Source organism: Muntiacus reevesi, chromosome 1 (assembly GCF_963930625.1).
Source record: "Muntiacus reevesi chromosome 1, mMunRee1.1, whole genome shotgun sequence".
Classification (NCBI taxonomy): Eukaryota; Metazoa; Chordata; class Mammalia; order Artiodactyla; family Cervidae; genus Muntiacus; species Muntiacus reevesi.
In genome coordinates, this window is record NC_089249.1 from 153,143,157 (window position 1) to 153,157,782 (window position 14,626).

Consider the following 14,626-nt stretch of genomic DNA (forward strand, 5'->3'; position numbering starts at 1 on the left):
CGCTTCCACCTGTAGACAGCCACTCAGATCCTGCCTCTCTCCATGTGCTTCTTTGAGTACGAAGTGATAAATGCACAAGTAAGAGCTGTAGAAATGGCAGAGTTACAAACCCGTCATCATCTACTTTATCATCAAAGCCCTTTGATCACCCTACTAGTTCAGTCTATGGAACGAGGCGTGAGAATTAAGATAAATCACGATAGTCAACCAGGTACTGGGGATCTTCGGGTCCCCAACAAACCTCATATTCCCTACACCTGCCGGGAGCCCAGGGCCAGGGGAAAGCGGGCTCCGCCCCTGGGCGGGGCATGGGTGGGGCCTGGACTCGGCCGTAGCCCAGCCCAGCTGCAGCCCGAGCCTCTGCCCGAAGTCGCCGCGGAGGGGACCGGACCCGCCCCGCCCCGCCCTCCCACCTCCCTGCTCCGCGAACCCGCTGCGCCTTCTGCCGCCCGCCGCCAGGTCCAGGGGTTCCGCGGCGCTGCCAGGGAGCGAGCCGCTCGTCCTCACCCGGAGTCCCAGGTAAGGGGCGCGGCCCGGCAACCCGCCTGGGGCGGATCTGGGACCGATCCCCGGAGCGGTGCGCGGAGGACAGTGAGCGGGCATTGAGGAGGAGCTCAGGGCAGCGGAGGGGACCCCAAGAAGAAGGGGCCAGGGGAGACCACTAAGGAGAGGTACCGCGGCAGTGAAGGGGCACGGAGCCTGGCAGGGGCCCTGAGGAGGGTCTACCCGGGCTTTGAGGGCCGCGAGGGGAGCCTCAAAGGCAGGAGCAGCGGGATCGGAGGAACAAGAAAGAGGGCGCCGGGGCTGGGGAGAGGGCTGAGCGGCAGCTGGAGCGCAGCGAGGGCCGGTTGTGGGGGAACCTGGGCGGAGGGGGATGGAGGCGGGGGAGATGTCGGAAGGGAGCTCAGAGGGGCAGTGCGGGCAGAGGGTACCGAGCAGACGAGGGGTGGGGAAAGGGGTGCTGAAGCGTAGGGATTAAGGAGAGCGAGGGAGGGGAGGCGTGGAAGTGAAGAGCTAAGGGGAGGGGACTGGGTGGTGGGGGTCGTTTTGAGATGGAGGGGTGAGACGACGAGGGGAAGGAGCGCTGGGCTGGAGGGGGTGCTGGGCGGGGAGAGGGTAATGTGAGTGTGGTGTGGAGCGGAGCCCAGCTGGGTATAGGCAAGGTGGGTAACTGGAGTGGGGGCTTGGAGGTGGGAAACTAGGAAGAATGAGAAGGTGGGAGGCAAGGCTAGGTCTATCCAGGCTGCAGAGAAAGCGGGTGGGGAGCTGGTGAAGGGAGAGTCCTGGCCTCCGGTATGGGCTGTGGCAGCCTGAGTTCTGGCTAGAGGTGGGCTGTGGAGAGGCACTGCAATTTAGCAGGGGGTTGGGGGAGCTGTCCTGGAACTTGGAGAGTTTAGGGTGGTGGATGGGCTAGGTCTTAGTGTGGAGAAAGCCAGGTGTGGCTTGTGGTGTGAGAGTGGGAAGATGATGGGGGCCCAGAGTGGAGTCCGAGTGCATCCGAATGCTAGCCCTGTCTTAGCTCCTCACAAGCCGAGGAGGGGGCACAAGCACTGGACCCTATTATACTGCTACCTGGGACCAGAGACAAGAAAAGAATCATTGACAGGGAAATTCATCCACAGGCAGACTCTTGTTCTAGAGTCCAAGTGTAGGAAGAAATTTTTAGGGAGGGCAAGGTGGCAGCCTCTGGCAGCTAGTAGAGGTGTGGAGGGGAGTGAGAGGAGGACAGGGACATCTATCTCAATAGTAAAAGGAGCTGGATGTGTGTGTGTGCACAGGTGTGTGCCCACCTGTTCTACTCTTATAAACGGAGGAAGACAATGGAAGTCTGTGAAAAGCCGCCTATGGTATAAGGAAGCCCTGGTGCTGTGTTGTTGCTGTTTAGTTGCTCAGTTGAGTCGGATTCTTCGTGACCCTGTGAACTGCAGCCTGCCAAGTTCCTCTGTCCATAGGATTTACCAAGTAAGAATACTGGAGTGGGTTGCCATTTCCTCCTCTGGGGGATCTTCCCAAGCCAGGGATGGAACCCGTGTCTCTGCATTGGCAGGAGGATTCTTTACCACTGAACCACCGGGGAAGCCCCTGGTGCTTGTTTGAGGGAGCAAAGACATTCTGCTAGAGGATGGTGGGTCAGGGAAGACTTTCTGGTCATGAAGGATTTAGCTAGCAGCAGAGGAAAGTATGTTCCAATCAGAGGAAACAGTATGGAAGAAGGCAAAAATCTAAAATGATCTCCAGCCCAAGAAATAAATCTCCAGTTTCTTAGGGATTATGATGTGAAGGGAGGCACCAGTAACCTGTAGAGGATGTTTGAAAAGGTTTTCCCTCTAAACTGGAATTCCTATGGTTTCTCTTCATCTCCCCAGAGGACAGGGGAGATGGCACACAGTAGGTGCTCAGTGAATGTTGACTGAATGAATAATTGAGCTGTGGTTTTGCTCTTGCCTCGATTTCCTCACCTACTCCCAAGAACTGTGAGAATCAAATATAATTTGGGTAAAAGAGCTTCATAAACTGTAAAGCACTGTATAGAAGAGAGAGGCCACTGACGTTATTATGCAGGTTTGCCTACATTATGGTGGTGGTCATATCAGCCGCTATCTCTTTCTAGCCTGGAGAAGGAAGTAAATGTTTATCAAGCATCTATCGTATGCAAGGCAGAATACAATGAAAACGCCTGGTAGAGTGTCTGGCATTTAGTAGTAGGTACTCACTAAATGATAGCTATTACAATGTTGTTTCTGTGGCTCTAAGAGATCAGGGGAAACAAGAGGAGCTGGGCTGGGCTGGCCTGGTGGTGGGGAATGGTTTCAAGAAAGGTTGAATCAGAAAAACGAGTAGAGTATGGCTTTAGGGAGGAGAAGCAGGGTGAAGTTCAATTGTCTAACTCCCTCTTTAACCTCATGGATAAATCTTCCCAATAGGAAGACAGAATTACATTTACTGTGTCACATAGCAGAATATCTGTATGCTTTACCAACATTGTGAGTGAACTGAAAGTGTTAGTTGCTCAGTTGTGTTGGACTGTTTGCAACCTTGGACTGTAGCCCGCCAGGCTCCTCTGTCCATGGAATTCTCCAGGCAAGAGTACTGAACTGGGTAGCCATTCCCTTCTCCAGGAGATCTTCCCAACCCAGGGACTGAACCTGGGTCTCCCCCATTGCAGGCAGATTCTTTACCGTCTGAGCCACCAAGATTGACTGTAATCCTCCCAACAATGCTTGTTTTACAAATGAGGAAACTGTCTTACTCAGGCAAAGTTTCTTGCCAAGGTCTCATAGCTAATAAATGTTAGACCTGGAAACTGAATCTGGCCTGTTTGTTTGGAATCCCAAGCAATTTCCACTACCCAGGATGACTTGGTAGAAGAAAACATGAAGCACACAGACAAAAAAAATTTTTTTGGAAAGGAGTTATAAAACACTGTCATATACTAGTTTTAATTCTTCCAGTAGTTTGCCCAGAAGTCATTTTATTAACCCATTTTATAGATAAGGAAACTGAGAGCCAGGGTGTGATCTGCCTGAGGTTACACAATTGCTTAGAGAGCCAGGGCTCAGTCCAGGTGTCTCTGACTTAATCCTGTGCTCTTTCCATCAAAGGGAATTTGCTCCGTGTACCTCTCCACTATGTGTATTCAGTTGATCTCTTGCTGCATTTAAGGGCTGTCTCCTCTCCTTCCCCCTTTCATGGCTGAAGCTGGCCTCTTCCTTAGTCAATCAGACTCAAAGTGTTATTTTTCACGCCAGTTCTCCTAGGAGCCACTTCATTCTTCTCCCAACCTGGAACCAAAGATGACTTCCTGGATGGTCCCTGGGCCTTCATCTGTATTGCTTGTCACGGAAGAGCAAGAGCTACAGAGCTCTATCATTTATGTGACTGTCACAAAAGAGAGGGAAGATCTGATTGATGCTTATCTGACAAATGCAGTTCTTCATTGACCTGTCTGCTCAGATCTGCCTCAGGCAGTTGCCTGCTGGGGTGGTTTTTACCTCTCTTTTGAATGTCTGCCTTCCTTTTGAAAAGATCTCCTTGTGTGCTCCCATCTGAACCTATCTTCCAACTGAACTTCTCAGCTCTCTGCCTCTCCCTGTTCTCACACTATCTTCTGGGAAAGCTACACTGTGTGCACATAAACAGAGGTTGACAGTACAGTATGGCAAATGCTAGGAAAGAGATCTCAGGGTGCTGGGGATGTTTTTCTTTTCTCTTTTAAATTATGTCTGTTTATTTTTAATTGATTGATGATGGCTTTACAAGACTGGTTTTGATTTCTGCCATACTGGGGATGCTTTTCTATTCACCCTAAAATTGTTGTGGGCTTTCCCAGTGGCTCAGTGATAAAGAATCCGTCTGCAATGCAGGAGTTGCAGGAGATGCAGGTTCAATCCATGGGTCAGGAAGATCCCCTGGAGGAGGGCATGGCAACCCACTCCAGTATTCTTGCCGGGAAAAAAACCTCATGGGGTCACAAAGAGTTGGACACAACTGAGCACGTATGCAGTAAAATTGATGTGGTTATTATTTTCTTTAAGCCCAATCCAATCTGAAAGTCATCAGATGACAGAAGTTCTAGTAATGATGCTCCAACTGACTTGCTGTGTGACCTTTGACAAATCAATTCTCTTTGTGGAGCCTTGATTATTTTTTCCCCTGAAAATTAGGAGAGTGTATCAGACCAGGAACTGAAACTATTTTTTACTCTTGGCTCACACCTATGGCAGACATAGCTAATAAAGGCAGACACTTTACCTACTAATTCTACACAAGGCTAGTATATTTTTTTTCCATACACTGTACACATGAAGCACCATTATATACGTTTTCTTATTTAAAAATCATAGCAACCTTCTGCAGTAGGTAACATGATCTCATCATAGATGAGGACACTGAAGCTCAGAGTTTAGGTTACTTGTCCAATTTCATACACTGAGTTACTGTGAAAGCTGGGACCAAGAACCAGACTTTTTTGTTATGATAAAGTTGCCACTCTAAAATCTCTTCTAATTCTAGAAATCTAAGAGTGCGAGCAGCTGCATCAAAAAAAGAAGACCAATAATACAACATTTACATCAAAGTTTGGCACACGGCAAATGCTCAATAAATGTTTATTGATAGGAGTAACATGCCCAAGGATTTAATCTAGGTTCAGTGTTGACAGGGTGTAAGGATAAATAAAACTCAGCTGAATCCAGAAAGAGAGATAGACAGTTAATTGTCAAATAAGCTCAAATTATGGAGCCCAGATCAGGTACGGGGCACTTGACTACAGAAGTGAATTAAAGAAACCAGTGAATTAATATTTACTGAGTACCTCCCATAGGTCAAGAAACCACAGCAGCTTATTTACATATGATAAATACTCACTCTTTTGGTACCATCGCTTACTGAAGTAGGTGGTATTTTCTTGGTTTCAAGGTAAAAATACTGTGGCTTAGAGAGCTGATATAACTCACCCAAAAACTCAGCTGAGGAATAGAGCAGGGATTTTTACTTTTCCCTTATTACTGCATAAAGTGAAGTTGCTCAGTCATGTCTGACTGTTTGTGACCCTGTGGACTGTAGCCTACCAGGTTCCTTCATCCATGGGATTTTCCAGGCAAGAATACTGAAGTGGGTTGCCATTTCCTTCTCCAGGAGATCTTCCTCTCTCCCAAACCAGGGATTGAACTAGGGTCTCCCGCATTGTAGGCAGGCACTTTACCACCTGAGCCACCAGGGGACTCCTTATTATAGCATGGTACTAAGCTAATCTCAGCTGTTAGCTGTGCTGCTGCTACTGCTGCTGCTGCTGCTAAGTCACTTTGGTCGTGTCCGACTCTGTGCGACCCCATAGACGGCAGCCCACCAGGCTCCCCTGTCCCTGGGATTCTCGAGGCAAGAACACTGGAGTGGGTTGCCATTTCCTTCTCCAATGCATGAAAGTGAAAAGTGAAAGTGAAGTCGCTCAGTCTTGTCTGACTCTCAGCGACCCCGTGGACTGCAGCCCACCAGGCTCCTCCATCCATGGGATTTTCCAGGCAAGAGTACTGGAGTGGGGTGCCATTGCCTTCTCTGTGTTAGCTGTGAGTCCTGAGCAGATCCTCACAATTTCTGGCTCTTAGTTCCTTTCTTGCTGGAGCAAGAAAGTAATCACTGCCCTTCCAATTTAATCCTTCAGGTCTGTGTATAGGGTAAAATAAGATAAAGAAAATGAGTAAGGATCAAATCTGTGTTTTAATAAAGTTATCCTTTGACCAGAAGTTCCACTTCTGGAGATCTCTCCTAAGGAAATAAATTGTTGTGTTGTTCAGTTGCTAAGTCATGTCTAACTCTCTGCTACTTCGTGAACTGCAGCACACCATGCTCCTCTGTCCCCCACCATCTCCCAGAATCTGCTTAAATTCATGTCTGTTGAGTTGGTGGTACTATCTGACTATCTCATCCTCTGTCATCCCCTTCTGCTTTTGCCTTAAATCTTTCCTAGCACCAGAATCTTTTCTAGTGAGTCAGCTCTTCCCATTAGGAGTCCAAAGTATCAGAGCTTCAGCTTCAGCATCAGTCCTCCCAGTGAATATTCAGGTTTGATTTCCTTTAGGATTGACTGGCTTGATCTCCTTGCTATCCAAGGGACTCTCAAGAGTCTTTTCCAGCACTACAGTTCAAAAGCATCAATTCTTTGGTGCTAAGCCTTCTTTATGGTCTAACTCTCACATCTGTACATGACTACTGAAAAAACCATAGCTTTGACTATACAGATCTTTGTTGGCAAAGTGATGTCTCTGCTTTTTAATATACTGTCTAGTTTTATTATAGCTTTCTTTCCAAGGAGCAAGCATCTCTTAATTTCATCCTGTCATCACTGTCTGCAGTGATTTTGGAGTCCAGAAAAATAAAATTTGTCACTGCTTCTACTTTTCCCCTTCTATTTGCCATGAAGTGATGGAACTTGATGCCATGATCTTAGTTTTTTGAATGTTGAGTTTTAAGACAGCTTTTTCACTCTCCTCTATCACCCTCATCAAAAGGCTCTTTAGTTCCTTTTCACTTGCTGCCATTAGAGTGGTATCATGTGCATATGTGAGGTTGTTGCTGTTTCTCCCAGCAGTCTTGATTCCAGCTTGTGATTCATCCAGCCCAGCATTTTGCATGATGTACTCTGTATATAAGTTAAATAAGCAGGGTAACTGCTTTCTCAATTTTGAACCAGTCAATATTTCCATGTCTGGTTCTAACTGTTTCTTGGCCCACAAACAAGTTTCTCAGGAGACAGATAAGGTAGTCTGGTATTCCCATCTCTTTAAGAATTTTCCACAGTTTGTTGTGATCCACACAGTCAAAGACTTTAGCACAGTCTTAATGAAGCAGAAGTAGATGTTTTTCTGGAATTCCCTTATTTTCTCCGTGATGCAATGAATGCTGGGAATTTGATCTCTGGTTCTTCTGCCTCTTTGAAACCCAACTTGTACATCTGGAAGTTCTCCATTCATGTAGTGCTGAAGCCTAGCTTGAAGGATTTTGAGCATAACCTTGCTAGCATGTGAAATGAGAGTAATTATATGGTAGTTTGAACATTCTTTGGAATTGCTCTTCTTTGGGATTGGAATGAAAACTGACTTTTTCCAGTACTGTGGCCACTGCTGAGTTTTCCAAATTTGCTGACATATTGAGTACAGCACTTTAACAGTATCATTACTTAGGACTTTGAAAAGCTCAGCTGGCATTCTATCACCTCCACTAACTTTGCTCATTGTAATGCTTCTTAAGGCCCACTTGACTTCACATTTCAGGGTATCTGGATCTAAGTGAGTGATAACCATACCATCATGGTTATCTAGGTCATTAAGACCTCTCTTGTATAGTTCTTCCACGTACTTTTGCCACCTCTTCTTATGACAGTGACCAAAACCATCTCAAAGAAAAAGAAATGCAAACAGGCAAGTGGTTGTCTGAAGATGCTTTACTAATAGGTGAGGAAAGAAGACAGGTGCAAGGCAAAGGAGAAAAGGAAAGATATGCCCAACTGAATGCAGAGTTCCAGAGTATAGCAGAGTATAACTTTTCAATAAACACTGCTGAGAAATAAGAGGAGAATGATACAATGGGAAAGACTAGAGATCTCTTCAAGAAAATTCAAGATATCAAGGGAACATTTCATGCAAGGGTTGGCGTAATAAAGAAATAAATAGGAAAGAGAACAAATGTTTATATAAAGAAATGGTCACTCTAACTTAATTATAATAATTGAGACCAGAAAAATAAATATACAACTTTAAAGAATTGGTCATGTGACACAAACATAGGGTGAAATAAGGTGTAGTCAATTGAAATGGTATTTACAAGGAATTTTTAAAGTGTAGTAAGATGTTTATGATATAATGTTAAGTGAAAAGGAGTAAGATACAAAACTAAAGATCTCAGCTACTAAAATACACATGGAAGATATAGACTCGAGAGTATGGTATGCTACCATTTATATATATATATATGTAAATATATATAAAGTATGAACAGACTTCTATGCTTATATATGCTATATAAGACTACCTTTGAAGGATACATAAATTGTTAACATGTTTGCCTCTGGGGAAAGGAACTAGAGATTGGGAATCAGGGATGGAAGCAACACTTACTTTTCACTGTAAACCTTTAGGTTCCATATTACTTACTTTTTATGCTGAAAGTTAAGAAAATAATGCAAATGTGATAAAATAATAGTAATTTTACTTTATGATAACTAGCAAATTGTAAAATTTGAATTATTTTTAGTGTAATATAAATGTTTTCAACATATATTATTTATATATATAAAGAGTAATGCATACACTGCTTTATTATAAAAGTGTAAAAGGAAACAACTTAGGAACAGCTAAGTGGAAGAGATGCATAGGGCAGGGTATGGGGAAAGGGAGGTCTTGGAGCTTCCATGGTCTCTCTAGGTGTACCACCCTTCCAACATATCAATGTCATCACCAGCCTGGAAGATCTCCACACCCATTTGGTTAGGGTTGTTTATGAAGACTTCGTTCCTGTAGTCATGATTGATTAAGTCGTTGACCTTTAGTCATCAACTTAATTTCCCGCCCTTCTCGTCTTCCCAGAGGTTAGTGGGTGATGCTGAAAGTGCCAATCCTCTAAAATGTGGTTGGTTCCTCTGGCAACAAGCCCCTACTCTGAGGTTGTCCTGGAGCCCCAGTCACCAGTCATCTCATTAGCATACAAGAAGACACTTTATCACTTGCACTTCCAGACATTCCAAAGGTTTTAGGAGCTCTGCCTGGAACCAGGTACCCAGACCAAATGTGTATCTTTTATTATATCACAGTGCTCAATAAATGGTAACTGTTACATGGTTATTGTCACCACCATGTCCCTCATGGAAAATAACGAGTACTTAACAAATATTTACTGATAATATTAAGGCCCAGGTATACCACAATATATATACCATTTAAATTAAATAATAAGATATAATTTCAAAATAGATGGCACTCTGGTGTGTGAAAAAATAAAGGAGGAAATGTACTTCAAATATTAGTGATGGCAGTTTCTGAATGGATGGGGTGTCTAGTAATTTAATATTTTTCTTTTTTATAGTCTTGTGTTTTTCCCTAACATTTAATAATGGATATATACTTTCAAAGGCAAAATTTTGTCTTGAAAACAAACAAAGATGACCAGTAGCAGAGCAGAGGATGGTGTGAGGTCATGGTGATTGCTTCCTTTGTCTTAGATAGAAAAAAGCATAATTCCTTTGACTTGCCAGTTCTTGAAATGGGCTCTGCATCTTGTACAATGAAAAACTGTAAAGTTCGGGCTGTGAGACAGTTGGATCAGGCCAATTGTTCCCCTCTAATCTCACCATCTTCTTTCATGTAAATGCTATGTCTGAGTCTCCAACTGTCCTGGGCATGTTCCACACCCACCTAGTGAGCTTGCCAAGGGGCAGGCTGACACAGGGGTGGGTGTGTAGGTCCTAAAAAAGCCTTGAGAGCTGGGAGAAAAAGAGAAGGAAGAGCAGAGGCCTGCTCACCAGAGAAGGAAGGCTGATGGTAGCCTATTTCAGGAAGTATTATTAAGGGCTGCTAACAATCCTACATATTCATCTGGCTTTTCTTCAAATGAGCTTTTCACCTTCTCCATTTGTCAACATCTTATCTTTATAGCTCACCTGAGAGGCCCAGAGAGATAAATCCATCTCTTTCTTTTCTTTTGAGGAAAACAGCAGGAATTCCTAAAGAGGATGACACTCTGGACATCTTATGTCAGGGCTGTCCTTCCACCCTCCTCTTGACTACACACCCCGCACACCTGAATACCCAGTGTTAAGTAGAAGGAGTGATGGCAGGTGGAGAAGTGATGCAGGGTCCCTGCAGAAAAAGAAATAAGAAAGCAAGTAAGACTATGGGGCTGAGTGCTTGATTATGGATGGCATTCAAACTCAATTCATTCTAGAAAAGGAGAGGATAGTGGCAAGACTGTGAGTGCTGAGGTCTCAGGGAAGGAAGGTCTGGCATGTAATAAATACTTGCCAGATGAATGAATGAACAAATGAACAGGTAAATAAATGAAGGAGCTAGGCTTTGAAGGACTTGGAATAATAATAACTTATATCCACACTTGTTGGGATTTACCAGCTTATTAAGATCTTACTCCTTTTTATCTCATTTGAGTCCTGTAATAGCCCTGTGAGAAAAGCACGGCAGAAATTGTTCTCCCCATTTTCCAGATTATGAGATTGGGCCCCAGAGTGGTGATGTGACTTTTATTATTTCAGTATACATTTACTGGGTGCTGATTACATACTAGGACTTGTGCTGAAACTAGAGAAATACATTAAGAAAGGAAATACATTAGGTCCAAGATGCTTGGTCTAAAGGAGACGCTGGAATAGTAAACAGTTCTGAAATGATACAAATGCTATTGGAGCGCACTGGGAGCCTGGGGCCAGGAGCGCATGCCTCTGCCCTGCCCAGGGGAGGTGAAACTTCACATGGATCTGCAAGGTTGAATAGGAGCTGATTTGAAGGAGAAGAGTATTGTGGGCAGAAAGAAAACATAGCTAAAGGGACAGAAGCAAGAAATAACAGCATATTTGGAGTGGAGTATAATTTGGTATTGGCTTCCCTGGTGGTTCAGTGATAAAGAATCCACCTCCCAATGCAGGAGACACGGGTTTGATCCCTGGGTTGGGAAGATCCCCTGGAGAAGGAAATGACAATCCACTTCAGTATTCTTGCCTGGGAAATCCCATGGACAGAGGAGCCTAGTGGGCTACAGTCCGTGGGGTTGCAAAAGAGTTGGACATGATTTAGCAACTAAGCCACAACAACAGCAGCATAATTCTATAAAAAGTAGCACAGATTGGTAGGGAGAAGCCTTCAGTTCAGTTCAGTCGCTCAGTCGTGTCTGACTCTTTGTGACCCCATGAATCACAGCAGGCCAGGTCTCCCTGTTCATTGCCAACTCCGGAGTCTACCCAAACCCATGTCCATCGAGTCAGTGATGCCATCCAGCCATCTCATCCTCTGTTGCCCCCTTCTCCTGCCCCCAATCCCTCCCAGCATTAGGGTCTTTTCTAATGAGTCAACTCTTCACATGAGGTGGCCAAAGTATTGGAGTTTCAGCTTCAGCATCAGTCTTTCCAATGGACACCCAGGACTGATCTCCTTTAGGATGGACTGGTTGGATCTCCTTGCAGTCCAAGGGACTCTCAAGAGTCTTCAACACCACAGTTCAAAAGCATCAATTCTTTGGCGCTCAGCTTTCTTCACAGTCCAACTCTCACATCCATACATGACCCCTGGAAAAACCGTAGCCTTGACTAGACAGACCTTTGTTGGCAAAGTAATGTCTCTGCTTTTAAATATGCTATCCAGGTTGATCATAACTTTCCTTCCAAGGAGTAAGCATCTTTTAATTTCATGACTGGAATCACCATCTGCAGTGATTTTGGAGCCTGAAAAAATAAAGTCTGACACTGTCTCCACTGTTTCCCCATCTATTTCCCCATGAAGTGATGGGACCAGATGCCATGATCTTAGTTTTCTGAATGTTGAGCTTTATGCCAGCTTTTTCACTCTCCTCCTTCACTTTCATCAAGAGGCTTTTTAGCTCCTCTTCACTTTCTGCCTTAAGGGTGGTGTCGTCTGCATATCTGAGGTTATTGATATTTCTCCCAGAAATCTTGATTCCAGCTTGTGCTTCTTCCAGCCCAGCGTGGGAAGGTAAAATTTAGAAAATTTATTCTTTGGTTAGGTGGTTCTTTGTCAAGTTGAACAGTTTGGGCATGATCTTTAGAACTATAGGGAGCCATAAATGTTTTTGAAACAGGAGAATGAGAGCCTTGTGTTGGCTTTTCCTGGAATGTTCAAACATTTGCTGTCTTGACCTTCCTCCCTCCAACCACTCCCAAACTCAGCTTAGGAGCTGTCTCCTAGAGTAGCCTCTCCTTGACCACCATGTCTTCAGGCTGGGTTAGGTGCTTCTGATGAGCTTCCTCAGCCAAGGCTTCCCTCTGTCTTATCACTTATCCACTGCTTTGTTACTCTTGAGTTTTTAACTCTAATCTGCGGCCGCTCAGAGGTCAGACACCATGTCTGATTCATATTTGTATTCTTTGTGCCCAGCACAGGACTTGACTCAGAACAGTGTACTCAGTAAATATTTGCTGAAGAAATATTTAGGAGGATCTGGTTCCACCCCAATCCTGAGATGACATTTGGGGCAGATTCAGTGCGGGGGTGATTCTGAGTAGTGTATTTCCTCAGTGATGCTGGGGTGGGGAGTGAGTGTGTGAATGGGTGTGTGACCATTAAAAGTTAGGTGACTCAGTGTGAGACTGGAGATGTGTTCCTGAGTGACCACAGGTCTCTCCTGCAGATGGCTTCAGTGACCGATAGTAAAGCCGGAGTTAAAGATGCTTCTGACCAGAATTTTGACTACATGTTCAAACTGCTCATCATTGGCAACAGCAGTGTTGGCAAAACTTCCTTCCTCTTCCGCTATGCCGATGACACCTTCACCCCAGCCTTCGTCAGCACCGTGGGCATCGACTTTAAGGTGAAGACAGTCTACCGCCACGAGAAGCGAGTGAAGCTGCAGATTTGGGTGAGTCCTGAGCGTCTTGGGCAGAAATGTCCTGAGAGCTGACTCGCTTGCTAGTACAAAGGCTGGGCAGTGGGGCCAGTTTAGAACTTTGCTGGGGTTTATGACATTAGACCCCAGTGCTATTGCATATCTGGCCCCTGGACTGCCCCTAGCTGATTTTATGCATTTACTTTCATCTGGGGACTCAGTTGCTTCTGTTGCTTAACTGTCCAAGAGGTTTTATCCTGGATTATACAGATGAGTGACTAAGAGTCTGGGCTTCAGAGTTACAGGCCTGGATTCAATTTCAGTTTTGCCAGTTACTAGTCATGGAACCTGGACTAAGTTACTTAACCTCTCTAGGTCAAGCGTTCCTCTTTGGGGATTATAATGACATCTATATCATAGGGTTGGTGAGTGCTTAGCATAGTTCCTGGAGTGTAATAAATGTACAGTAAATATTAGCTACTATGTCCATAATCTATCACTGTGTAATCACCTTAAAACTTGATGGTTTAAAACAACAATAATTCATTAACACACAGTTCTATGGATCGAATATTTGGGAGTGGCTTGGTTTCTGGCTTGTGATCTATTATGAGGTGGCTGGCAGATGTTGGTTTGGGTTGCAGTCATCTGAAGGCTTGAGTGGACCTGCAGGATTCCTTTCCAAGGTGGCTTACTCATGTGTCTGGCACTGACTTTAGTAGGAGACCTCTGTCCCTTCCTACATGGCTCTCTTCATACAATGTCTTAATGACATGGAGCTAGCTTGTCCTAGGGGGAGCGATCCAAGAAACCAAACCAGAAGTGGTGATGTCTCTAATTAGAGTATGCTGTCGGTCACTAATTCAATGTAGAAGGAAACTATACAAAGGTATGAGTCCTGGGATGTGAGGATTATTGGGGACCATCTTGGAAACTGGCTATCACAGCTACTATTATTGGTATTTACCAGTGTACTAATAAAATATATACATATTTGAGATGATAATAGCAACATGTACATCATATACTTTTTGATAATGAATTATCGTTGAGATTGGAAATTTTAAAAATCTGTGATTTAAAGTATTCAAAATGTATTATTTATTATCAGTCCACTCAACATTAATACATTGTGCATATATGTTATTAGTATAATCTGTATACAGTGCTTTTTGTTTTACAATTTTTTCCATGTATTAATATTATCTCACAACCCCATGGGACAGATATTCAGAGCATAATTAATTTACCTTAAGTTGACCTCACAGCTACAAAGTGAGATTCCAACTCAGATCTTCTGATTCTAAAGTATGAGTTTTTTTTTCCTACACTGTGTTCATTAGGTATTATAGAGCCCATGTTTCCATTTGTGGTCATATTAAGTATTAATTTATATAGAGATAAAAGTTTATTTTGTTTATTTATTCTCTATTACAAGCATCAAGGAATCATAAGCCATTGGAAATGGGAGAAACTATGCAGACCATTTAGTTCATTGGTTCTAGAAGTGTGATGTCCAGATCAACAGCATCAGCACCATTAGGAATTTGTTAGAGATGAAGAATCTCAG

At 44.1% G+C, this 14,626-nt stretch overlaps 1 protein-coding gene across 1 annotated transcript in view; it reads left to right on the plus strand.

The window, feature by feature from the left end:
• Positions 1-421: 421 nt before the first annotated feature.
• The window catches only part of RAB3B (RAB3B, member RAS oncogene family), a 74,132-nt gene continuing 59,927 nt past the window's right edge, over positions 422-14,626 (plus strand). The window contains exons 1-2 of the mRNA XM_065929061.1: positions 422-519; positions 12,862-13,089. Coding sequence (XP_065785133.1) covers positions 12,862-13,089 — 228 coding nt within the window. The 5' untranslated portion in view covers positions 422-519. The remainder of the gene's footprint in view (positions 520-12,861; positions 13,090-14,626) is intronic.